The sequence below is a fragment of the Hydra vulgaris genome, chromosome 08, assembly GCF_038396675.1.
Source record: "Hydra vulgaris chromosome 08, alternate assembly HydraT2T_AEP".
In the NCBI taxonomy this organism is placed as follows: domain Eukaryota; kingdom Metazoa; phylum Cnidaria; class Hydrozoa; order Anthoathecata; family Hydridae; genus Hydra; species Hydra vulgaris.
Window position 1 is genome coordinate 34,427,637 of NC_088927.1, and position 27,005 is coordinate 34,454,641.

The window sequence follows — 27,005 nt, forward strand, 5'->3', positions numbered from 1 at the left end:
CACATTTAGGCATTGAATCCTGGTTTGCTAAGTCTAAGCACCAAAATTAGAACAAAAGGTCCACCAACCTACTATGAAAAATAACTTTTGATAAGATTTTGATGAGATTTAAAAATTTTCAGAGTTACCTGTCTACCTAATGTCTAATATAATTTATTAATAATCTGATATCTCGAGAAATTTATAAACAATCTGATATCTCGAGAAATTACAAACAACTTGATATCTCGAGAGATTTGAGAAATCTCGAACCTTGAAAATACAAATTCTTACAGGATATTTTGACTTACAATAAAGAAATTCTACAATTTATTTTCTGGTAAAATTGTAAAACGTGAAAATTCAAGTTAAAAAAAAAACAATAGAACTGATTAACGATTGCATAGCACGACGAAATTTTGAAAGAAGTTAATTATGAAAACTTGAAGAGCCATTTATATTTACAACAGATGGATCAAATGGTGTTCCTTTAAAAGGAGAACCTTCTGCATCCCAAGCTTTTTTCAGCAAATCGTGAGTTTTCTAAACAGAAATTCTTATATATATATATATATATGTATGTATGTATGTATGTATGTATGTATGTATGTATGTATGTATGTATGTATGTATGTATGTATGTATGCATGTATGTTAGGGAGACTCATAAAACAACATTTTTTTGAAAATGTCTGATGGTACTCTCTAATGGTGTTCTATATAATAAATTAATACGAAATTTAAAAATTTTGTTAATAAAAAAATATTTTCGGGGTCACTCAAGACCCTTAAACATCAGACGGGTCCCTAATATTTTATTAAAAAAATTCTTTTAAAGGCATATCATGTTGGGTCTCAAAAGAAGTGAAATTTTATAAAAATTTCAAAAATAATAATAATAATAATAATAATAATATATATATATATATATATATATATATATATATATATATATATATATATATATATATATATATATATATATACATACATACATACATATAAAGGGTGTTCAAATTTTACAAAAAATTTATTTGCAATATGTATGCAAGCTTAAAAGATGTGTAATCATGAGTGATTTCAAGATATGAATTTTCAAAAAAGAATTTTCACCTTGCTACACCCATCCAAAATTTTCGCAAACTTGAAACTTTTTACAAGATGTAAATTTTCTGGAGATCTTAGATACATGCAGACATGTATACGATCAAAGCAACTATAAAATGGTGAAATGGTAAGTATTGTTTACAAATGTAGAAACTTTGAGGAAATTAAGGACAATTTATAACTGTCTTGTCCTATTGAATTAGATAAAGGGATGCGGTTGAGTATCTAAAGTCTTAAAACAAGGCATTCAACAATGAAAAAACCTTAAACTATGTTACTTGCTTTGCTTTTAAAGAACAGTAAAAAAGTAGAAGGAAAAAGTGTAAGGGGTTAAGGAGGGGGAAATGTCTATTCCCATCCCTACCTGTTTTGATAAAGTTAAACAAATTTGTTTTATATATTCCGAAATGCCAGTAAAGAAGAGGTTTTACATTAATTGATTGAGCTGAAGTTTTACAATAATCATTGTCAGTTTTATGAAAGGACGAGGACGCCAGACAAAAACAGAATTTAAATAAATTTTTATATTTTATATTTCATTTAAAAAAATTAGAAAAAAAAAATTTCCTAAATTTTCACAAAAAAATAAAAAATAAAAACCGCCCCCTCCCACTCGCTATTATCACTGTTTCAAAAATCAAGATGTAGCAAGGTGATCCAGTAAAGCTAGGGTACCAATTTTTTTCAAGTTTAATCAAGACATAGCGAATAAACAAGTCTTATACATGTCTTCATGTATCTTAGATCTCCAGAAAATTTACATCTTGTAAAAAGTTTCAAATTTGCGAAAATTTTGGATGGGTGTAGCAAGGTGAAAAAGTAGTTTCTTTAAAAATTCAAAATTATATCTTAAAATCACTCATGATTACACATCTTTTAAGCTTGCATACATATTGCAGATAAATTTTTTGTAAAATTTGAACATCGCTTAGAGTATAAATATAAATATATATATATATATATATATATATATATATATATATATATATATATATATATATATATATATATATATATATATATATATATATATATGGGCAATTCCACAGCGGAAAATGAAAAAGTAGTCAAATTTCATTCTCTTTTTCGTCAACTTTGAATATTGATGTAGACACATAAAACTTAATTTAAAATATACCATTAATATTAAAATTAATTAATTTAGGTCATTTTTATGCTTCTGAAAGTTACAGTAAGTTAAAAATGTAATTGCCTATATATATATATATATATATATATATATATATATATATATATATATATATATATATATATATATATATATATATATATATATATATATATATATATATATATACATATATATATATATATATATATATATATATAAATGTATATATATATATATATATATATATATATATATATATATATATATATATATATATATATATATATATATATATATATATATATATATATATATATATATATATGAGGCATTCCATTCTTAACTTACGTTACACGCGCAACAACTTATTCAAATATATGCCTATTTAAACTTTAAATTAAGCTATTTTGTATGAAAGCTGTTAGTCTAAAGAATAAAATAGGCTAAAAAATTTTGAGTGTGGCCAAAAATGGGCGAACTTATAACTTATTACTGAAAAGGCTTACGTTACACGGTAAACAAGGTAATAAAATTGCTTTAACTTTTAGATCAGATTTTTACGAATCAGTAAAGCAGTTTGTATTAGAAACTTTTACAAGATGTTAAGAATTCTATGCCAATTTAAAAAATATATAAAATTTTATCAGAGATGACCCGCTAAGGAAAATAAACTTGTTTTTTTAATACTATGTATTTAACTTACGTTACCAAGCAATATTTATTGTGGATATTTTATATCTATAATTCAGAGTTAGCTACATAACAAGCGAGTTGAACTTATTAAAAATAATTAACAAAAGAAATTTTAAAACACTGGTGGCACTCTTCCTGAGTAATTTTTCATAACATTTATGAAAGTTATCAAATCGAAAACAGTTTTCCACAAGACCAGGAGCAACTTTAAAAAATTATTTTAGTATTACAACTTTATTAATACTTATTTGAGTCATTTAAATAAGAAAATCTTTGGTTTGTCGAAGTTTTTACTTACACTCCTTACGTTTATGCATATTTGTTACAATTCTCCTAATATAAAAAAATTTCAGAATATTGTCATACCAACGCGAATTACTTAATGACGTAATTCATTTTGCAAACAAAAACTTAACGAAAAAGCGCAAGATCTTTAGTAAATGTAACGTAAGTTAAAACTACACAGTTTTAACTTACGTTACACAAATTTAAAATAAAAATGTGCTTTAACTAAGCACCGTTATTCAAAACTTTAAGTGTAAAAACATAACATTTAATATTCTTTTGCATATATTATTAAAAAAATTAAGTTTTTTAACTAAATTTTAGAAAAAACAAAACTTTATCATGTTTTTCTTAACTTATATTACATGAAAATTGCAATAGTTCTTTCGTTATTTCCTTAAAATATATATATTTTATAAAGTATTAAATTTGACCAACAACAATTTGAACATGTTAGCTTCATTTTCACGCTAAATTAATTCCGATTATGCAAATAAATTCATGGTTAAAATAACATTTTACAATATCTTTTTCATCATGCAACAATGAGAAAAACCGTAACTTTCGGAGGCATAAAAAGGATTTAAATTTATTATTTTAGTATTAAAGGTATATTTTAAATAAACTTTCATCTGTCTTCATCAATATTCATTTGCTAAAAGTTGACGAAAAAGAGAATAAAATTCGACTACATTTTTATTTTCCGCCGTGGAATATATATATATATATATATATATATATATATATATATATATATATATATATATATATATATATATATATATATATATATATATATATATATATATATATATATATACACATATATACACACACACACACATACATATGTGTACAGCAATAAAATACTGATTTAAACTATTTATGGTTGGCACAAAATTTTTCACACAAAGGTTTCACCATAATAACATAGAAACAAGGTTGACACAAATTTGCTGAGCTCACACACTTTTAGGTCAGAATTGCTGAATGCCGACCTTAATTCCGAGGGCTGTATGTATGTTTGTGTGTGTGTGTGTGTGTGTGTGTGTGTGTGTGTGTGTGTGTGTGTTTATATATATATATATATATATATATATATATATATGTATATATATATATATATATATGTATATATATATATATATATATATATATATATATATATATATATATATGACAACCTGTTCCTCGCTTGTTGGTTTCCCCATTAATTTTTGTTGCTGATCATACATCACTTTGCGAATATCAGACTGGGTTTGTTCATCAAAATCATGTACATTTTGCGTGGTATCAATGCTTTGTTTATCAATTTCTTTAGCACCCACAATTACTGATGTCCACCATTTATGCTGACATTTCTCAAGATTTATAAGTATGTGCTTACCAGGCTCAAGACTCCACATTGAATCTTCAACCTTAATGCGATTGGTCAATTCACCATCAATAAGTATTGGATTATTAAACCCACTCTCTATTGAAAAAATTTAAGAAACCTAAGCAAATAAAGAATGTCCAACCCTTTCCTTTCAAATTTTTAGCATTGCAATTTAAATATTAAAAAACATGTTTATGGTAAAGCCAGGTAAAAAGTGAAGTCATAAAAAATATTCGGAAACTTAAAAATATAATAAAATAAATATATTTCGTTTGTGTATATGTAATTTTAATAAATACATTTTTTTTTGTTCTTCGTTATTTACTTTGTTTAGATTCTTAACAACTAACTAGCTAGCTAAGCAAATTTTATTTTATTTTTTAGAGCCATTGGAAAGAGCTGAAGTGCTATTTAGTAACTTTAATTCACTTTATTGTTATTTTTTGTTATTAGAATAGTTAATAACAATAAACATTTTTAGACAGTCAAACTGATACTGATTTAAGTAAGTTAACAATTTAATTTAAGTTTAAGTTGCAATTTTAATTATGCAATTAACATGAAAAACTAAGTAAAATAAGACTGTTATTTGTTGACAAATTTATATACATAAATGTGTGTATATTTAAAATTTCTCTTTATTTTCAATAAGAAAAAATAATAAGAAATATGAAAAATTTCGCTGAAAGTAGTCGAAAAAGATTGTTTCTCTACATTTCTTTGTTTAAAGTCTTTCTAAAATCTTTTGAAAGGTATGTGAGTATTTATGTTTTTAAAATTGACATCAATTTCTCTCAATTTCTCTCGTCTCAATTTTTTAAAACTGACATTGTCTCAATTTTTTATTACTTTAGATTAAAAGCATATTATAAATAATATGTTTTTACATCTTTAGAATATTATTTTTATATATTTAATTTAATTTTGTCTGTATTAAAGTTTTATTTTAACCTTTTGTTCACTTATAGTAGTAAATAATTTTAATAAAGTTTCTACTGCTAACATGTTTATACGTTACTACAGTAGTAATACTACTGTTAACATGTTTATTTGTTACTACAATAGTAATACTACTGTTAACATGTTTATTTGTTACTACAGTAGTAATACTACTGTTAACATGTTTATCCGTTACTACAGTAGTAATACTACTGTTAACATGTTTATTTGTTACTACAGTAGTAATACTACTGTTAACATGTTTATTTGTTACTACAGTAGTAATACTACTGGGTCAAACCATTATGTTTCAACCAATCGCCTGTGGGGCACCATCTCTGATTTTCCTAATTTTTACATATTGTTATGTGCATTATGTAGATAGGTTAAATTTGAAATTTCAGACTTCCAAGTACAACGGTTCAGAAATTATAGCCTTAGAAACATGACACAGTGGCCCCCCTCGATTTACAAATGGTCAAAACAGACTACTTTAGAGCTGTATAACTTTATTCTCGTTTTCAACAAGTGTCTCATTTTTTCTAGAACTATTTTCTGGATAGTTCTCTCTTTAAAAAAGTGGTTTTTATTAACTTGTGTTAATTTAGAAAAAAATTATGACCTCCTAAACTTTGGAAAAAATCCTAAAAATGCTAAAATATGCCAAATTGAAACTAACTGTAGCATTATTCTATTCATCCACAAGTTTTTACAGATAAGTTTTCTGATTAGCTACTACTGTCTGCAATAAATGGGCAAAATTTAGGCAGCTTGTTGCAGTTTAGAACTTAAATATATCTAAAAGCAAAATGTCCACTCGCCTAAAAAGTCCATTTTTCAGCCATTTTGAGATGCTTGTAAATTTTTCTAACACTTTGTTTTGATGGAAGATTAACAGCATATAAGACCATTAGACCCAACTATCTGAAAATGCAAACATTATAAACTTGTCGAATCCACATTAAAAATGCCAGCATTTTTAAGTAACCCTATTTTTCTATTATCAACGGTTGAATGTGTTACTAGAAACCAGTGCCCTTCTAATCTGCCAACTGGCCTATGTTAAGGGTACAACTAATTATAAGTCATTTCTTAATAAAATGAAAGGTATGGTTGGTTGTCCTCTTTTTGATCTGGAGTTTATAGTAGATAGGGGCACAAATAAAGGGGGCAGTAACTTTTTAGAGACCTTCGTTATGGTTCAAATAAAGGTCTCTAAATTAATTTAGATATTTAGATACTTAATATCTAAATATCTAAATTAATTTCAAAATAAAACCATTATTTCTTTAAATTCTATTTTATTATAGGTAATCAGTGGTCTGTATATGGTAAGAACCCTTCCCCCCCCCCACTCTCACTAAGGTGAGGGGGGAGGGTGTTTGGGGTAGCATCAATCAAAGGGGGAAGGTGGGCAATCAACTTACAAAGATACAAGCATTCATTTTCTAGCATGAAACATACATGATTCATTTTCTAATGAATATAAAGTTAAGGCCATTAGATCTTTATTGCATTTTGTTATGCTTTTACCATAAGAATCAAATTTTGATAGTGACTATCAAAAATGTGTGCCAGATTTTCCAGAAAATATACAATGTAATGGTTTTAAAAGTGAATTAACAAAGGTTAACTATATTACTAAAAGTTGGTTGTCCCCTTATCCCTTTGATTGATGCTACCCCAAACCCCCTCCCCCCTCACCTTAGTGAGATGGTGCCCCACAGGCGATTGGTTGAAATATAATGATTTGACCCTACTGCTAACATGTTTATTTGTTACTACAGTAGTAATAATACTGTTAACATGTTTATTTGTTAAACATCTTTAGCATATGTTAAGTTTGCAGGCATTATATGGAATAATTGCATATCTATAAAATGAGAAAATAATATATCTATAAAATGAGAAAACTTAAAAGTTTTATTTTAAATTTTAGAAATCTTTTTTGTTATATATATATTTTTTTAGTACAAATATATAAGCAAGATTAAAAAAATTTCAAAATTTATTACACTAAGAGGAAGTCTTAAACCCCTCAAAACAACACTGATGACAGCACACTTAACCACTGAGCTATCAACGAAATGCCTTTAGCAGAAAAACAAACCTAATTATAAGTCTCTTATAAGCTCTACGTATGCGGAAAGGTGCGCGTGTTAAGTTTTTTGGTCTTAAAGTTTTTTTTTCAAAATAAATTATTTTACTAAAAAATATTGAAGTAATTAAGGAATAGGTTTAGAAATAATCGGTGTGGAATAGATATTTATTGAAATTGTAGGTTTAGTAAAGACCCATATTTTACGGATCTGGAAAGCTAGGGTATATAAAAGTATAGAAAAGTTTGATTTGGAATAGACTTACAAATAACCCGTATTTTTACAGGTCCGATCTCGGCTAGTTAACAATAATAACTTTGAAAACAAATAATTTGCTGTATGTCTTTTTTAACATAGTGCCTTGGAAACACAATCTGCCTCTCTTTAATGAAGGCTTATTAATAAGGTGGAGATTTATGGGAATAATATAGCTACTATTGTTTAGTGCTAGGTGTTGATTAACTAAATAATATAGCTACTATTGTGTAGAACTAGGTGTTGATTAACTAAATAATATAGCTACTATTGTGTAGAACAAGACGTTGATTAACTAAATAATATAGCTACTATTGTGTTGAACTAGGTGTTGGTTAACTAAATAATATAGCTACTATTGTGCAGAACTAGGTGTTGGTTAACTAAATAATATAGCTACTATTGTGTAGAACTAGGTGTTGGTTAACTAAATAATATAACTACTACTGTGTAGAACTAGGTGTTGGTTAACTAAATAATTAGCTATTAACCAAAATAAAAATAGTTAGCTAAAAATAGTTAGCCAACAATTTTTTTTTTATTCCTTTTTTTTTTAAAAGTCATTTAAAAATATGTAAAACAATGCTTTTGTAATTTAAGATGATGATTTTTTTTTTTCATTTTTTATTTATTTTCAGGTACTAACAAGTTGCACTTTGCTTTCTTTCTCTGGTACCTGCTGTTATAAATGATTTTAAAAAGAAACTAATAACTGGTGTTATGTGGTCTTTTTACATCGTTAATTAAAAACCAAGACATTACTAAAATGCATTTTAAAACTGATATTCAAACAAAACTTAACTTAAAAAGTTTTATAATTTGTAGTATTGCCTGAAAAATCAGAGAATTGCCTCCCCCTCCCTAATTAGATGGTCCCAGGGGCCTATGCATAATAATTAATAAAAAAAAAAAAATGCTTTTTTTTTTTTAAGTTTATTTTTCTACAACATAGTAAACTTCAATATGATCATATAGTACTACCCCATTAATTCAAAAGTTGTATTTTTTAACTAATATATTAAACTTAAATAAAATTACCCCTCCTTATTTTGAAAACAATCTAGTACAACAACTAAATAGTATGTTTATAAATTAAAATAAAAACGTGAAAAATATTCAACAACTGTGAATTTGTTACATTTTCAAAAAAGCTTTCTATCCAAAAATATAGGGGCTCTCATAAAAATAACTTTTTATAAATATGGATAATCTAGCAAATATGACAGTCTCTTTGTGGAAAATAAATGAAAACATAAAAGAAACAAAACTACTTACCTTGGCATAGATGCTTATTTAACAAAACTTTTAATGAATTTGATTGAATTTTAATAGTGACATCACTAGATTTTTTGATAGATGATGGAACAGGAACTTTAATATCTACATCTGTAAGATTTTGTGACCATGTATATGTATCTTCAACTCCACCATTGTAACATTCTGAGGACATTAGTTCACTATAAAAATATGTAAAGATAACATTTGTTTATTAGAATACAAAGAAAAGAATGCAAAGCAAAAAATAACAAAAAAAAGAGAAGGTTTTTAAGATTTAAAACCAACATTTTCAGTTAATCGTGTATCATTGTCTGATTGACAGTTTAATGTTAGAATGATAAAATGAATAGGATGAAATCAAAACTAAAATGTTTCTTAGCCTAAGTTATCTTACTGTTTGATTTTAAAGTCTCTCTTAAATAAATGTTTGAATTCAAAGTCTCTCTTGAATAAATGTTTGAAAAAATTGTTTTTCTATGTAATCTTGTAAAAATGATTTTTTTAGCTTAAGTGTTACAAATTATTTATATTGATTCACAAAAATTTTTGAAGATGAAAATTAAAATTTATTTCAAGTGATATACAATGATTGTGTGCAATGTTCATTTTTTTGATTTATATCATGGCCGATGTTCATTACACGTTTCATTCACACTAATGTGCTATGATAAATGAAACAAAACATAAGAATTTGAAAAATTTAGAATTTCTAATGTTTTGGGTATAATATAAGTATAATCTTACTTTCTAACCTTGTACTTCCTTTATTATTTTTATCTTTTATTTTTTCACCTTTTTCACCTTTCTGCTCTGTGTTCTTTATTTCAACATAATTAGAAGGCATAGGAACATCATCTTCATTTGTGCTTGATTTTTTAGACAAAGAAACATCCTTTAAGTCAGCAAAAAAATTATACAAACAAATAAAACAAATATTATATATATATATATATATATATATATATATATATATATATATATATATATATATATATATATATATATATATATATATATATATTATTCTTACAAGGGATATAAAGTGTGTACACATGATCAGATGATATAAACAACCTTAAAGTGCGTACACATAAAATAAAAACATAACTTAAAAAAAATTTTAACATGCTAAACATGTTAAATTGAAAAACTTTTTGAGATATATCTATAAATTTTTTTACATAAAAATTATGTGACATCAGAGTTATTTTTTAAAATATATTGCACTTTTCCTTACCTTTCCAATAGTTAATTATACTTTATCAGGGATCAGTTGTTATACTTTGTCATAATTAGAGGGCATAGTGTGTGCGACACAAGCGCAAATAAATATATAGCTCTGTGTTTTAATCACTTTTTTTTTTTTTGTTAGTTCACCTCCCCAAGGCCGATAAGGCCACTACTGATGAGGAGACTACTTGTGGTTATAACCCTCTCTCAACTCTATAACTTCGAAACAAACCTTGACAAACAAGGCTGCTGCGTGGAGAAACAAGTTGAGCGCGGTACTACCAGGGACGTGGTGGGGATCGAACTCGGAACCTCTCGCTTATAAAGCGAGCACTCTACCACATACCACTACTATTCTAAGAGAATATATCAGTCTGTTTCAAATAATAATATTTTTTTTAAATTGTTTTAAATGAATATTAAAAAAAAACTAAAAAAAGATTGAAACATGACTCCTTTTTAAAAAGAAAAAATATAGTAAACTCAAACTCAAATTAAAAATTAATTTGTGACCTTTTTAATTGGGTTTGAAATTCAAAAATTTAAAACTTTTATCTTTTGAATTTTTTTGTTTAGATTTAAGTGAAACGCTTCTACATAAAGTAACAATTTTAATAAATTCAGATATTCTGGCCTGAAATATTGTAATTCTGGCTGGAACGACCTAAAAGACACAAATTCCGGCTGGAACAGAATTCTAGTACATCCCTTCAATTTACTTCTAATGACTGTTTAATAAATGAACTAATTTAAGTTAAATTATCAAATAGTATTATATATAATATTTTTAATTGTATAAGTATGTATTTTTTCCAACAAATTGATAAAAAAAAAAACTGCTTAATAAATAATATATTCTTTTTAAAGCAGTAACTTATAATTTTTCATGCTCTGATTAGTAAACCAACTTAATGAATTTAACTTGAAGAACTTAAAGAAATAAGACAACTTAAACATTCTAATGCAACTTATTTCTATCATAATTAAAAATAACTTAGAAAAAATATTTCAATAACATATTCGTTTAAAAGATAAAAACAATATAAAAAAATAAAATATATAAAAACACTTTCAAACACATTTATTATTAAAAAAAAAAACAAAAAAAAAATGTTATATTTAATATTCTTTGGTAATTTAAATAAATGTGTTTATTTTAAACAATCATTAGAAGTAAATTGTTATTTTATTTAAAAGCCTTCACGTATTATAATAAATTTAGAAAAGATCAATGGTTTAAAGCTATTGTTAACATAATTTAAAACAGTTATTTTTAGTAGATTTTTGAAATGTCTTGTCATAACACCTAATCAGTCAGTCAAATTGTCAAAAAATATATTTATGTGTGCTTAAGTATAGTGTGCAATCGCACGCTATTCCTACCCAAGTCTGATATATTAGATACCAGCAATTTTTGGTACTAAGTTGCTTCAGGCTGAAGTAGATAGTTTATAAAAAAATAAAAGTTAACTTAAAAATAAAAAAATCTAAAGCTGACTAGTAGCGATCTTATTTGAAAAATTAACATAAATAAACAACTTTGAAGACAACATTTTTCTTAGGATTACAAAGAAATGCCTCATTAAAAATAAGTAATTGAAACAAAATAAAAACATTCCAGCGGAAGTTTATTATTTTTTGTGCATTAAAGTTTTCAAGCTAAAAAGATAAATGTTTTTTTTTTAAATTTAAAAACAAACATATCTGAAATTTTTTTTTTGTTAACTGTCTTTCTAAGCCAAATAAGTTGCAACAGTTAAAACCATGTTTTTTATAAATTTTTTATTTACATAGATTTGTTTAAATAAATGGCTTTTATGTAAAACTACCCATTTTTACAGGACCCAAACAGGTCTAAAGAGTTATAAAAATTAAAAAGTAAACTATGTTTCATTATACATGAAAATATGCAGGAAAATGTTCTATACCAACACTCATTTTAAAAATTCATTAATTATAACTCACTTTAGTTTATGTTTCATAATGAATTATATGTAAAAAAATTAAATTAAAACAAAATAGAAACAAGAATGCAACTTTCTAATTTTGCACATTACAGTTTTATGGTCTAATAAAGGTACTATCGCTTGAAGCAATTGATTTTTCTAAAAAAAGTTGAAAAATGCTTGTATCTTATATTTTTATTTTATTCACACAACAAAATTTTTTAATAAAAATTATTGTCACTAATCTCCAGTTACCACTTTAGCAAATTTAAAAAATTTATTAATAAAAAAAAAATACACAAGAACATACATACATTTACAGGTTCTTTTTTTTGCTTAGTTTTGTTGTATAAAGGATCAGTTTTAAGAACTTCGGATTGATACTTTTTGAAAATCTAAAAAAAAATTTACTATATTAATAATGAGACTTTAAAGGTTTAAACTATTTATGTTTCTTTTTTACCAAATCTAACCATTAACCATATATACATAGCTAATATTATCTATAATATATTAATAATATATACGTAGCTAATATTATCTATAATATAATAGCAAACTTAATCTTGTCCCACCCTGTGTCAAGTAAACAACCGGGGTTGATATTTGACCGGAGCCGGAGCTGAGTTTGATAAAATATAACCAGGGCCGGGTTTGTGACCAGGGCTGCATAAACATTTATACATCCTAAGGTATATTTTTTTATTCAAAATTTATGTTATATTTTGTATATATATAAATATACAAACATCATTATAATCAATATGATCATCATAATCATCATCATCATCATCATCATCATCATCATCATCACCATCATCATCATCATCATCATCATCATCATCATCATCATCATCATCATCATCATCATCATCATCATCATCATCATCATCATCATCATCATCATCATCATCATCATCATCATCATCATCATCATTATCTCCATTTGGAAAATACTACACCATATAAATACTAAAGTTTCCATAAATATGAAAGGATATTGTATGCCAGCATTTGAATAAATAGCAAACATATATGTTTATATCCATAATATATATGCATAAAGCGCATCTCATAAGCTTTTATTCCTTTTGGACAAAAAGTTTGAGAGCTTTTATTCCTACTCTTCAAGTCAAATCTTATTCTACTCCATATTTTTTTCACCATCTTGAGCAGTTGCTTTATTAATCATTTATTTCATCTTTTTTTACAAGAACATCTCTCTTAAGAACAAATGTCCTTTTATTATTCCAAGAGGCCAATGTAAAAAGGTCCCGCCTGATGTTAAGCTCTGTTACTCTCAGTTTACTAAATCTTGTATCTTATATCAGATGTTAGGTTCTAGAGACTTTTGGTTAGTCTTCAACAATGTCATTAACTAAAGTAAGTCTAACATTTAATCTTCTTAATTATATAATATTTAACAATTTTATTTTTTAAAAAGTGCTAAATAAGTGGTTCCAATTTTTCAAAACTCTAGAAAACACCTCTCCAACTATCCCACAATTAGTCTTCACTCTGTTATTAGTTTCTTTATATAAAGGTTTTGAGATTATTAAACTATTTCTTACTAACTGCAGTAATAAAGTTATTCTTGAAGGCCTAAACTCTTCTTTATTTCAAGTAACTTTAAAGGGTACTACAAAGTATCTTGTGGTATCCTTAAATCTTTACTCCTGTATTGTTTCTTATCTACAATATTAATCTTCATGAAAATTTAACATCTAAGGTGGCTCTATTTGTTGACGACTCAACTTTATACTTTTGTCTTGACAAAAAACCTTTGCTTTTTGATTGCTTAGAGCAAGCAGCTGATTTTCAATCTGATCTCTCTACTGTAACAGCCTAAGGCTTGCTGTGGCTTATTATATTTAAATTCTGGACTTAAAATCTGCAATTTTTGTTAGAACTCGTTAAAACTTGTTTATTTACTGCAAAAAAATATTGCAATAATGTTGGTATTCCTATATTGATGAATAACAACTCTCTTACTCTCAGACAAAGTCTAAAAGCACATTGTAAATGTAATGCGGTCGTGGTGTAGTGGTAGAGTGCTCACGATGGTTTTTCGATCCTTACCACATTCCTGGTAGTACCGCACTTAACTTGTTTCTCCGCACAGCAGCCTCGGTTGTCAAGGTTCGTGTTTCAGAATAATATAGTTGAGAAAAAGTTATAACCACAATTAAGTAGCCTACTCATCTGTTTTCAGCCTTGGGGAGGTGAAGAAACATTAAAAAAAAAATAATAATAAATTAGAGCTACTTTATATGTCAAGCTTGAGCCGCTCTTCCAATGTTGTAAGGTTGCATTTCTTTCTTTTTTTCTGCAAATATCATCAGCAGGGTTCACACTGTACCTGGAAAACATGGAAAATTATTTAATTTTGGCTAAAGCCATGGAAAACCTGGAAAAGTCAGGGAATTTTTTTTTCTTTAGATAGTCATGGAAAAGTCAGGGAATTCTGATTGAGAAGTTACTAGTTTTATAATTAAGCTATTATAATTTTGTTGGTGCTACCCATTGATTTTTTCTGAAACTTATGTTTTTCTTACTCTTCATTCTTAGTCATCCTTAACAATAAGATCCATACTAACATGTATAATAAGATCCATACTAATATCCAACTTAACTAATAGCTAAGTTTTATAAGTTTGTCATTCAAAGCATGTACATTTTTAGCATTTTCATTACAGTAGATAGTAATTTTAAACATTTTATAAAAACTATTGTTGAATATGGTCAGGGAAATTGATCTGATTTTTCAAAAAAGTCAAGGAAATGTAAGCAAATTTTATATAAATATTTGGCTTCAAACCCTGCATCATGGTCAATGCTCAAACAAGCTATCATCTCTAATAGGATAAACCAAAACTCGTTCTTGCTTGTTTCTTATTCAACAAGTTGCATTCTTTTACTGTATCTGTCCATTCATGCTATAAAAACTTTTATTAATCCAGTTTTTTCCCTTGCACATCAAAAAAGCTTTATAACTATTAGCCATCCTCATGTTTCTCTTATATATACAATCTACAACTTTTCAAGTCTTCAGTTAATCATTTCTTAATATTTTTACTTATTCTCTATATTTAAGTAACTCATAACTTAATAGTGGTTGCATGCAATCTTGTTGGAAGTAAATTAGAGTTTGAAAATATATAAATATATGCCAGTATTTAATAAATAGTAAATGTAAGCATAAAATTATAATATATAAAGTATTATAATTTTATACTTACATTTACTATAAGAAGTAAATTTTTTTCTAGCCCCGGCTATCAACCCCTGCTAAATCTTATAGTTTAGCCGGGACGGGGGCTGGGTTTGAAAAAAGTCTCATTTTTAGCCGGGGTCGGGGCCCTGGTCACTTACTACCTGCACCTTTATTTTCATAAAATTCATTTTTTTTAAATGTCTTTAAATTTTTTATAAAATTCTTTTTTTTTAAATATCCTTTTGTTTTCTTTTTATTTTCTATCATCTTCTGATTGTCAAACATTGCATTATCTCATTCATTCATTATCTCTCATGTCAGTTAATTTACTTTTTCCCTTTTTTGTGTTATTTTTTATCTTGCTTTTTTAAATATTACTCTTCTTCTTTTTATTTTGTTTTATTTTATTTTGGTTGCTATTTATATTACCTTTTTTTTGCTTTATTTGTTTATTTTATTAAGGTGTCACTCCAATGACTAGTTTTGTAAAATTATCAATAACTTTGTAATTTTTAAAATTTTATGGTTAAATAAATGGATAAAATAAAAAAATAATCAAGTATTCATTTATTTTTTCGTGCCTTAGTTTGTAGAGTTATTCTATACTTTGTAAAAAATATTTAACATCTTTTGTCATTACAGTAGAATCCCATTAACTCGGACTCTGAAGAGGTATTTATTTATTGTCCAACTTAGCAAATGTTCAAATTAAGCTCTCATTAAGTCAGACTTTTTGAAAATGATCGACTTTTTGAGATTTCGAGACTTATCAAATGTTCTTTGATAGGATATTTAAAAATTGTCTATAAAAAAAGTATTAAAAAAGTCTGAAATTGATGTTTGTTTCAGTGACTCACACAATTCTTTTTCAAACAGCTTTGAAGCATTCAAAGCTACTCTTCCAATTTCACTACTCTGAGTAAACATTGAAAAATTAACAAGGGTATCAATTGTTTTACGAACTTTTTCAGTCGTTGGCTTTGTCACCATTTCATCCGACATTTTGTTTCCTTCTTCTTCTTGTATTTCTTTTTCAACTAGCTCAATGATATCTTGAACAATATCTTCATCTGTCATCACTCCTCTTATAATCAAAACGAATCATCATCAATTGTTAACATATCTACTAAAGTAAAATCTTCAGGAACAAGATCCTCATCACGTTGTTTTAACTGATCAATTGAATTCTTTAATGCAGAGAAGTATTCTTCATCTTTGTCTAGTACTCCTTCCTTAAATCCTGCTTTGCGGAAGTAGTTAATAATAGTGGTTTGTGAAATTTCATTCCAAGAATGAACAAGCATTTCCATAGCATCAAGTATGGAGATTAAAGGCATTTGTTTTCGTTATCAATAACATCTATGATCTTGTTAATTATATTAGTTCGGTATTTAAACTTCAACGATCGAATGACTCCTTGATCAATCCGCTGTAAACATGAAGTTGTGTTTTGGGGCGAAAAAGTAGAGTGTGACCTATTTAAGATTCTCAATATTTGGATGGGCGGTGCAATTGAAGAGCGTTTTTTCAAAAAGGACATAAGTCACATTTTACATGTTTTGAGAAAACTAAAAAAAAATTATCTATTTTAACTTTCAACAAATAATATTTTTTATTTTTGTTAGCAGTAGTTTATTGTGATTTTAATAAAAATAATTTTACTATTAAAATTTTCTCTTTTTTTAAATATATTTATAACGGTTTAAAATGTGAGAGGTTTTTCAAAAAGGGCTTAAGTTCACATTTTTTTAGAGAAAAAATAATTTTTGTTACAAATTATATTCCGTGTGATTTAATGTCTGCAAATTAAGTTTATTTAGATAGACTTATAAAAATGACAATACAAATTCCTAGAACCCTAATATTTTGACCACCTTGCCCTTGTTACACGATAAGTAAAGGCCCTATTTGGGATTTCATTTCTTATGTAACAATTTAAAATTCATACATGCTCTATTTAAAAAAGTATAAACAATGGAAATAAAGTGGATGTATAATTTTTTGTCCATGTTAACATAGTCAGAATCCTACCATTTACACTATAGAATCCAAAAATAACCAAAAAATGCAAAAGTATTTTATTTTCGAGCATTTAAAGTTTGGAATTTTTATTGAAGTATTGGAAGTTTTTTTATTATATGCAATTCAAAATAAAAGTTCTAGTAAAGTGAAGTTTTTTGCAGAAGGGACTTTAAAAAACAGTACGAGTTAGCGAATGGTCCGACAACCAGGGGGCAACTTAAGCAGATGATTTTACAGTAAGTTGATGGAGAATGTTCAAGGGGAATTGAAATTCTGTCCAACTTATTAAAAGTCCGACTTATCCAGGGTCCAAGTTAATAGGATTCAACTGTAATAAGATTTTTTCACTGTACCATTGTGAAAAATTGTGTATGTTTATTATTATTATTATTATTTTAGGTTATTTAGGTTCTCCCAGAAGTCCCTGCGGTCTTATCACAGAGCACCACAGGAGAGCATTTAACTAGAAGTTCACGCCTGCTTACTTACCAATGTTGCTTATTGGGCTATAGCCGTCATCGAACCTCGGACCTATGGGTTCTGAGCCAGAACTCTAACCATTGCGCCACGGCTGCTCCTATCATAAATCGATAATAAATTTCATTAAACTAACTATGTTATGGTTTTTTAATGAAATTTATTTTCAATTAATAACCTAAATTACCTAGAATTTATTATAATTTTTTCACAAAGTGAGAAGTGTAAATATATATATATATATATTTTTTATATTTTAGTTAAAATAAAACTTTGATAATTTAATTAAATTTATTTATTTTATAATAATTTAGATAGCATAAATATAACTTTAAATTAAAAATATTTTAAAATAATTTTTAGATAACATATATATAACTTTAAATTAAAAATATTTTAAAATAACTTTTAGATAACATAAATATAACTTTGAAATTAAAATATTTTTTAATAATTTTCAGAAATTTTAGTTTAGTTTAGTACTTTCATAGTTAACGCTGCATTAAAAAACTTAAAATATTTAAAAAAATGCATTAATGAGGAGTTTTGTTCAATATTATACCCTCACCCAAGATAAAGGCACGTTTTGTGACACTTCTATGACCCCAAGGATAAACAAAATTGTAGAACATAAACAGGTGAAAAATCTGGTAAATTCTCATAAGAAGAAATTACACTGTAAATTCTCATAAGAAGAAATTACACCGTAAAAAGTGCAATGTTTGATGTAAAGCACTATTTAAAAGAATCGTTGGTCTTAATTTTTTTTTAAAACAAAGTACCCACATCCACTGTAAATATTTTTTTCTTTTATTTCTTCATGCTAACCTTCATACATTATTGGCTAATTTATCATCAACTATAATTATTTACTACAGATAGTTCTATCTGATTGAGATGGAGTCTCAATATAACAGAGCCTTGGAGAAACAATGGTGTTTTTGCAGAACATATTGCTGTTGTTATAGTTGTTGAGCACATGATTTCACCGAACCCTTTTCTTTGTTATCATTTAAAAGAATTTGTTTACATAAATAAACCAAAGAGCATATTTCAAATTAAATTTAATACACAAGAGTTTTAACAAACAACACTAGAACCTTTGAAAAGTTATGGAAAATGCTTTAAAAAGAGCATGACTATGCAAAGTTTGAAATGGACACTGTTTAAAAGGTGGAGTTTTTAGAGTTTAAAAACGTTTAAAATAGCCTATTGTGTGTTTGTGTGTGTGTGTGTGTGTGTGTGTGTGTGTGTGTGTGTGTGTGTGTGTGTGTGTGTGTGTGTGTGTGTGTGCGTGTGTGTGTGTGAGTGCGTTTGTGTACGTGATTCTTTTTTTATATGATTTATAAATTTTAAAAACATGTCAAATATTAATATTGTCACCTATATTAGTTATTTTATATAGGTTACATGCATTGTTTAACAATATTGCATAACATTATAAAAGTACAAATGCATATAGGCATATAGCATATATAAACCCTTAACCACAATAGAAAAAACAATTGATTGATTTAAACTCCACGTACTGTTAATAAAACCTTTTCCGCTACACCAGGTGGAAACCCTAATTTGTCATCTTTACTGTGCATCAAATGAAAAAAATCTGTCTTTCTTGACAAGAAGTTAAATACGCTTTCAAGAAAAGGCTCAATTTTACCACAATACTGTAATATACCAAGAAATACATCATCAAATTTAGACATCTCCTCAGAGGTTAAAGTAGCCATTTTTATTACAATAACAATAGTAATTTGAACCAGCGATTATACTAAAAAAAAATTTTTACCATACCTTATTAACTATTTTTACTATCTTTAGAATTTAGTGTTATCGATCCATACTGTAAAATTTTAACTGTTGTAATAGTCATACATCCAATCCACCATTCTTTTTAAAATCGCCGAAGGTCTGTTGAATCTTTATTTTGCTATGTAAATTATATCCAGATTTTTCAGCTCCATCTTTCCATTAAATTGATTTATAGATTGTCCAACAATACTTATATACTAAATTTTAATTGTTATTTTACTTATTTTGTATAACTGTTAATATTGTTTGTGTAAATTATTTCTGTAAGTCGTTTTCTTTCTCTAGTTGACCAAGATGGGGAGAAGACCGGCAAGATGGTAAACTATAATTACTATACAATAAATATATTTGTGTTCAAAGTAAACTGCATTAGTTTGATCAAAAATAAAATTTCTGTCTAATAATTCTAGCTATCGTTACTGCAAGAACAAGCCCTACCCTAAGTCAAGATTTTGTCGTGGTGTTCCAGGTAGACTTTAGTATAAATTAAATAATGTTTTAAATATATTAAAGCGGTTGTATAATATTATTTTTTTAATATTATTATATATAAATTTAAATACTGTTTAATTCGCGAATTTATTTACATATTTACAATCAATCTACACAGATTAGTGTGTACAGTATAAAGTATAGTGTAAAGATTTTGAGTGTAAAAATGTTGTCGTCCTTTCTGCTTTTTACTATTAGACTATAATGGTAATTTTGTATTTTTTATTTTATTGCTAATCAGTTAAGTGACTTGTGTTACAATTCTGATGTTTAAATACTCATTTAGTAAGCTAAGCAGCTCAAAAGATACTAATACAGGGTTGCTTCGTGGAAATCGTGAAAATGTCATGGAATTTTATTTAGTCATGGAAAAAATTTATTGGAATTCCTAATATTAATTTATGAAAAACTTTTCAAATGATCTTAATTTTTTTCTCCATATTTTGATATTTGCAAGAAGAAAAAATTACCAAATTGTGTCTAGTTCAAGACCTTCTGAATAGATATTATTGCAGTGTAAGTTATAGATTACCATTTGATTATCAGATTTCAATTTATCGGGTCACATAACCCTTTTCAGAAGATAGATTACATATTAGTAAAGTGCATGATGAACACTGGATATTTAACTCTAGTCATTTATCATGAAAATTTATAAAAAGTCATGGGATTTTTTTTTAAATTGAAGTGGCTACCCTAAATTAGTAAGGAAAAATACTGTTTTGGTTTCCATTTATAATTTAACATTTATTAAAAATTGAACATTTTTATGTTTCATTGTTTATAGAATTTAAATATATATGTTTTATTAAACAAATGTTAAATGAATATGAATTTAAATAATAAAAAACATTAATTAAGATGTACCAAGAAATGTCTTGGGAAAAAAAGATTTAATTTGTTTCATTATTATTTTCGAATAATTAATTTGCTGCATTTTCAGCTATAATAGTTTAGGATATTGCTTACTTAAATGTTTAAAATAAGTAAAGTATTAAAATCCTATTCTTATTGATCTGTTAGCTTTTTACTGCTTTACTATTTGGAACGTATTCAAAGACTCATTTCAAAGGACTTCAAAATCCTTTTCAAAATGCTGGAAAAGTTTTTGTTGTTTGGAAAACAAAAATAGTTAAAATTTAAAAAAACAAAGATTTTTAGAATTTCAAAAGGAATCAAAAAGCAAAGATATTTTGGTTCTATAATATTTTCTTTTATATTTTGCAGATCCATATTTTATAGAACTTCTTAAAACTTACAAATTGATTGGTCATTGTTGTGACTGTTTTGTGGCCCTTTATTGTTTGTCAAGCATGCCATGTTTATAATTTGTTCAAATTTTATAGTGTTAGTATCATATTGCTGTAAAGTTTTCAGGTGCCCTTAGTTTTTAATTTTTTTTTTATCCAAAACCATTTTCGAAAAATATATCTTAACTCTTTTGTTATTATATTGAAAACCACATACTGACCCCAATGCTATGGTTTGCAATAGTACTTGATTTGCTTTAGACTTGTTTATCACCAACTTTAAGGTGTGTTAGAAATGTAAGTTCATCGTATAGTATTAAATTGTAGATGTAATTTGTTTGTGTTGTTAAGTTACATCTTATGTACTATGTATTACTACACCTGTGTCTAGATTTTTTGTATTCCTTTTTAAAAAAATTATGTAGATTTTGTAGTGTCATTGTTAACAAGCATGATTTGCAACTTTCGCCTGTATTTTTTGGATTTTGATAATTTTTCCTGACTTATACATTTTAGATATGCATAGCCAATTCTCTTAATTCTAATCAATAGATTTAAGGGCCAGACACTATGCAAAATTATTACCCTTTTTTTATCAATTGATATTTATTACACTACAGTGTTTAAATATCTTAAAAAGTTTTTGTTTCAAATTCTTTTTAAATTGTTATTGTTAAATGAGGGAAACATGGTTTATTGTTATAGTTGTTTTCGTTTATTTTTATTTTTTATTAAACTTTCAATTTAGTAGTAATTAAAATATAAATTTAATTTAGATCCAAAGATTCGCATTTTTGATTTGGGAAAGAAAAAAACCGATGTCGATGAATTTCCAAAATGTGTCAATCTTGTTTCTGATGAATATGAGCAACTTTCATCAGAAGGTCTTGAGGCCGCAAGAATCTGTGCTAACAAGTATATGATTAAAGTTGCTGGTAAAGATGCTTTTCACATTCGAATGCGTGTTCATCCATATCACATTGTCCGAATCAATAAGATGTTGTCATGTGCCGGGGCTGATAGGCTCCAAACTGGAATGAGAGGTGCTTTTGGTAAACCGCAAGGAACTGTAGCTCGTGTACATATTGGACAACCTTTAATCTCTATTCGTTGTAAAGATGCTCATGAGGCAGTTGCTATTGAAGCTTTAAGAAGAGCCAAGTTTAAGTTCCCTGGTCGTCAAAAGGTTTGTTTTGTTGCTTTTTTTTTTAAGTGATTATCCTATATGCTATTTAATTAGACAAGCAGGAAAAACTATAAAATATTTAATAAACTTTTTTAATGTATTTTTATTCAGATATTTGTGTCTAAAAAATGGGGTTTTACAAAATGGGACAGAAGTGAATATGAGGAAAGACGCAGAAATGGATCTATTAAACCTGATGGAACCAATGTTCAATATTTTCCAGACAAGGGACCTTTAAGTCGATGGAAGCACATGCAACAGCAATCTTAATGGCGAAATATATCATGTTAACAAACTTCTGTTTTTTAATATAGTGTAATCCTTTGTTTTTACACGAGGTTTTATTCTTGTGAAAGGAGCAACTTCTTAAATCAGGAAGCTAGAAAGTGATTTAGCGCCCGGTGATTGTTTTATTTCCTTAGTTTTATATGCAAAAAGGAAAAACATTTACTGCAAAAAGTTATATTCAGGTTGTATTTTAAAAAATTAAGGTCTTCAAAAGGAATTTTTACAAGACAAATATGATACATGGTTAGATATAGCCTTATTTTCAAGAGTTAAAATGATATGAAATCGCATTGAGCTCCTTGCCCAAAAAACTCGGTTAATTAAAAAGATGATTTTGAATTATCTGGCAAATTATTTTTTGCTAAGAAAATGATATGGACTCGTGAGATAAACATGAAAAAAGCTTAAATCGTAAAAATTGGAATGAGATACAACTATAATTTATTTTCCTCATTTTGTTTAATATGGGCATAGGATTATGGGCAAATTTCGCATTTGTCGCAAATACTACGTTGTGTTAAAGAAATACAACAGGGGTAAAAGGGCGCGTGTCACATTTTCCAATTATTTGAGTTATGTCCCCTACTAAACATACGCCTGAAGGTTAGTTAAATGTCAAAATCTAACCTAAATAAGGCCTATCTAATGCCACATTTAATGAGCCTAGAAAAACAGTAAGGACACAGCGACTTTCAAAGATAAAATTTCATATATCTCAAAAGCATTTATTCCCGTGTTGTCTTCAAATAAATTCGTAAAAGAGCCCAAGATTTATTTATCGCTGTAAAAATCTTTTATAATTCATAATCCGATAATTTTAAATCATAGATTTAAATAAGATTTCAAATTAATGTGTTATTTAGGTGAAATGAACAGTTGAACACAATATTCTGCTCGGTTTCGAGTAGTTTTTTGACTTTCAGCTATTTCTCAATCGGTATCCATGAATTCGACTCGAGTGGTGTTCTCTCGATCTTGTATTAACTTGTATATTGCATTTAAGACCATGTACGAACACGCCTGCTTAATGAGTTTGTCGAGCCAGTTAGCACTCTAAAAGTCGCACAGATTATAGGCGGTCAGATAATTTAGGGTTTCGCGTCAGAGGCTACGTAATAGTGTCTTAAGGTAGTACACCAGGGAAAAAATGAAACTGTGAAATATTATATAAAATGTATCTTTTTGATGAAAACTTGTTTTAATAAAGTGTTATAATTATTTTTATTTAAAAAGATAAATTTTAAAACTTATTAAAAATGCATAATGGCGGAAAAAAGAACAACAAAGGCTGTATTTCAAAACATAATATCTTTATCTAGTGAAAAGATTATGGATTAAAAATCGATAAAATTATAAAACAACTTGTTATATACCGTTTAACCCATGCATTTTTAAATTTTTTGAAAATTACTCTTTTTATCACGAATTTACTAAAAATATTGAAAATTTTTGACTTCCCCTATAGATTTATAGCAATAACTTTTTATCTAACCAAATCCAAGAAAAACCCATGGGTCAACCAGAGCATCAATATTAAATAAACATTTCCTGAAAATTTCAGCTCATAAACATAAACTGTACCTAAGTTATCATGTTTTGAATTTTAAAAAACCCTAAAAAAACATTTATGCAAAAAAAACAAGAAATAAAAAGAATAGATTATTTTGAAGTGTTAAAACTACTTTAAACAACCCGCAACATAAAATTCTTTTTTTTTATCCTGTTCAGCATCACGGGAAACCATTTTATTTGATCTTAAAGATTTTCTCCTACTTTTTCCTTCATTATTCGATTTTAAATTCATTCGTTTAACACGAGCAATATTTGCTAAAATTGATTTTTTACAAGTTACTGAACTGATTAAACCATAATACTTTAGTACATTTAAGACACCATTTGCACCATCATTGTAATGGATCACTGCTGAATGAACACCCCTTTCAAGAACATTTTTCCCTACAAAGTTGTTTTTGGGTTTTAGAGTTTAATGCTTCATTACCATTCTGAGTTTCACCATGCAGGCATTTTTTGAGTAACTCATCAGCTTGTAGGTCTTGGATAATAGGAAGAATTAAAGACTTTATCCATGGTGGAATTGACATAGATGAAGTTATATTTTTCTTGCTACTATTCCAGTACTTACACCATGTTTTAGTTGTTGTTCTAGGGCAAAATTAGTGTCGATAATTATTATCAGGAAAGCTAGTAAAATGAAAGAGTATAGCATAAACTGCTTTTTTCATTTGGTATAAATCTCCTTTATTGGCTCTAATAGCCATACCATAAAAATTTTGCATTGAATTTATAAGTTTTTCTGTCAACTTTCCTTTACCAGAAATAGGTGTTTTTGTTCCTTTGTATTTTTTAGCCAAATTACGTAATCGTGTACCCAACCTTTTTTGGACGTGACCAACACATTCCAGTTTTTCTGGTATCACTTTAAACTCATGATAAAGATTAGCAGATAAAACATCGTTAAAAGATGATGTATCTCCATCACCGAGACATTCCGTATAAATCAAATTATTCTTTTGAACAGATCGCTTGAAAATATTCACTGCACCAATAGATTCCATTGCTCCAGAAGATTTATGATGATTCATGGAACAATCATGTCCTACTTTCCAAGAATCAAACTTTGGTGAATGTTTTCTTTTTTCCCACATTTCACACCCTTTGCAGTGTTGTGAGAGAACTTCTACATCAATACACTTACCACCAGATAATGCAGTAACTACTCCATTCAATGACATGTGCCCACGTTTTTGCCAAGAACCATCAATCGAAACACGTATTTTTGATGGTTCATTGGTATCATCACCATTTTGAAGCTCAGTCGCAGCTTTTTTCATACTATTATTTGCAACTTCTTTGTAAGCTGTCATAACATCTTGGCAAACTATTTGAAACCCATTCAGTGTCAAACAATTTAAGTTCATGCATCGAGAAAACGATTTCATAGAACTAAATCTTCAACCAATTTCTCGAAAACCAATAACTGCACGCATATTTATTTATTTTTTTACTTTTTTCTGGTTTATTTTTTGATAAAACTCTTAGTGAAGTGTAAGTACACGTAGACCAGCCACAAGCTGAGCAGTTCATATTGAGTAAATGAAAAAAACCCATTCTGTGACTTAATTTATCTTCAATTAAAAGAGGAGAATAACAGCACTGACAAACTGTTTTTGAAATCAAACTTTTTAATATGGTAAAATTAATCAAAACGAAATAGTTATCAATTTGTTTATCATCAAAACTTTCAATACTATTGTCAGTAACTAGTTTCTTAGCACTGAGACTAGATGGAACAACTGATGAAGATGGAAATGTTAAAGGCTGAAAAAAAAGGCTAATTTTTATTAGGATGACATCCATTCCATTTTCTTTTAAGTTTTCTAGATACATTTTTTTTACTTGACATCTTAACAAATAAAAATCAAATAAGCAACAAGAATGTTTGTGCTCTGTTTAATAAGGTTTGTGACTTCTATCAATGCAGTTTAGACCGGGAAAACAAAAGCAACTCTTTCTTGCTATTGAAACATTTATCTAACTGGTTCAAGTGTAATAAGTTAACCTTGAATACTAATAAAACAAAATGGGTTTTATTTCATTCGATTACAAAGCATTTCTCCGATCAAAATTACCTCAAATCTTTATCGATCAAAATAAAATAAAAAGAGATTTTGTAACAAAATTTTTATGTGTTTATCTTGATGAAAACATTACTTGGAATCACCATATTGATCATATAAGCGCAAAAATTTCTAAAAATATGGGGATCCTATATAAATCACGAAACTATCTCAATAAGAAAGTCTTAATCCAACTTTATTGCTCATTTATACATAGTTATTTAAATTATGCCGATATTGCTTGGAGAAGTATAGAAAAAAGTAAGTTGCAACGTCTTTATCTTCGTCAGCAACGCGCAATCCGT

At 27.2% G+C, this 27,005-nt stretch overlaps 2 protein-coding genes across 2 annotated transcripts; one reads left to right on the forward strand and one right to left on the reverse strand.

The window, feature by feature from the left end:
* Positions 1–223: 223 nt before the first annotated feature.
* Positions 224–19,802, reverse strand: LOC100208432 (nudC domain-containing protein 3). The gene is made up of 6 exons (XM_065803508.1): positions 19,564–19,802; positions 12,636–12,716; positions 9,898–10,037; positions 9,143–9,324; positions 4,381–4,670; positions 224–522 (listed from the first exon to the last, which is right to left on the reverse strand). Exons 1-6 carry the CDS (start codon positions 19,762–19,764, stop codon positions 409–411), a joined length of 1,008 nt encoding a protein of 335 aa, XP_065659580.1. The 5' UTR covers positions 19,765–19,802; the 3' UTR covers positions 224–408.
* Positions 19,803–19,935: 133 nt separating this feature from the next.
* LOC100215540 (60S ribosomal protein L10-like) lies at positions 19,936–23,069 on the forward strand. Its single transcript, NM_001287798.1, is given in 5 exon segments — positions 19,936–19,943; positions 20,132–20,163; positions 20,257–20,315; positions 22,365–22,774; positions 22,886–23,069. Coding segments are annotated over 4 exon segments (651 nt in total). The 5' UTR covers positions 19,936–19,943; positions 20,132–20,140; the 3' UTR covers positions 23,045–23,069.
* Positions 23,070–27,005: the final 3,936 nt, after the last annotated feature.